We start from the raw sequence: 286 nt of genomic DNA, 5'->3' as shown, positions 1-286 counted from the left end.
AACAAAGACGCGACGTGCGCGCCCACTCCAGCTCCTACTGTCAATCCCACGCAGCCATTTGTGCTCCTTGGTGAGGGCCTGCGGTTCTCCCAAGGGGAGCGACTGGCCCCGTTCGAGGACCGTCGTCTTTCGCTGCACACTGGAATCAATAGGCATGAAGACATCTTCGCTCGCTACCATCCGGAAGATCGACAGCTACAATCGATCGACACCCCGGAGGCTTGCTATGAATACTGCTCGCTGAATGGGGGCGAGGAAGTACCATTCCTCTTCAGCTGGAATATCA

At 56.6% G+C, this 286-nt stretch overlaps 1 protein-coding gene across 1 annotated transcript in view; it reads right to left on the bottom strand.

Annotated features, from left to right (window-relative positions):
* NGA_0393100 (uncharacterized protein) overlaps positions 1-283 on the bottom strand; it is a 1,432-nt gene extending 1,149 nt beyond the window's left edge. Inside the window, exon 1 of the mRNA XM_005855048.1 lies at positions 1-283. This exon is cut by the window's left edge and continues 31 nt beyond it. Within this exon, the coding sequence (XP_005855110.1) occupies positions 1-180 (180 nt within the window). The 5' untranslated portion in view covers positions 181-283.
* Positions 284-286: the final 3 nt, after the last annotated feature.

Source organism: Nannochloropsis gaditana (genome assembly GCF_000240725.1).
Source record: "Nannochloropsis gaditana CCMP526 unplaced genomic scaffold scaffold306, whole genome shotgun sequence".
Taxonomy (NCBI): domain Eukaryota; class Eustigmatophyceae; order Eustigmatales; family Monodopsidaceae; genus Microchloropsis; species Microchloropsis gaditana.
This window is presented reverse-complemented; position numbering and strand designations above follow the sequence as displayed.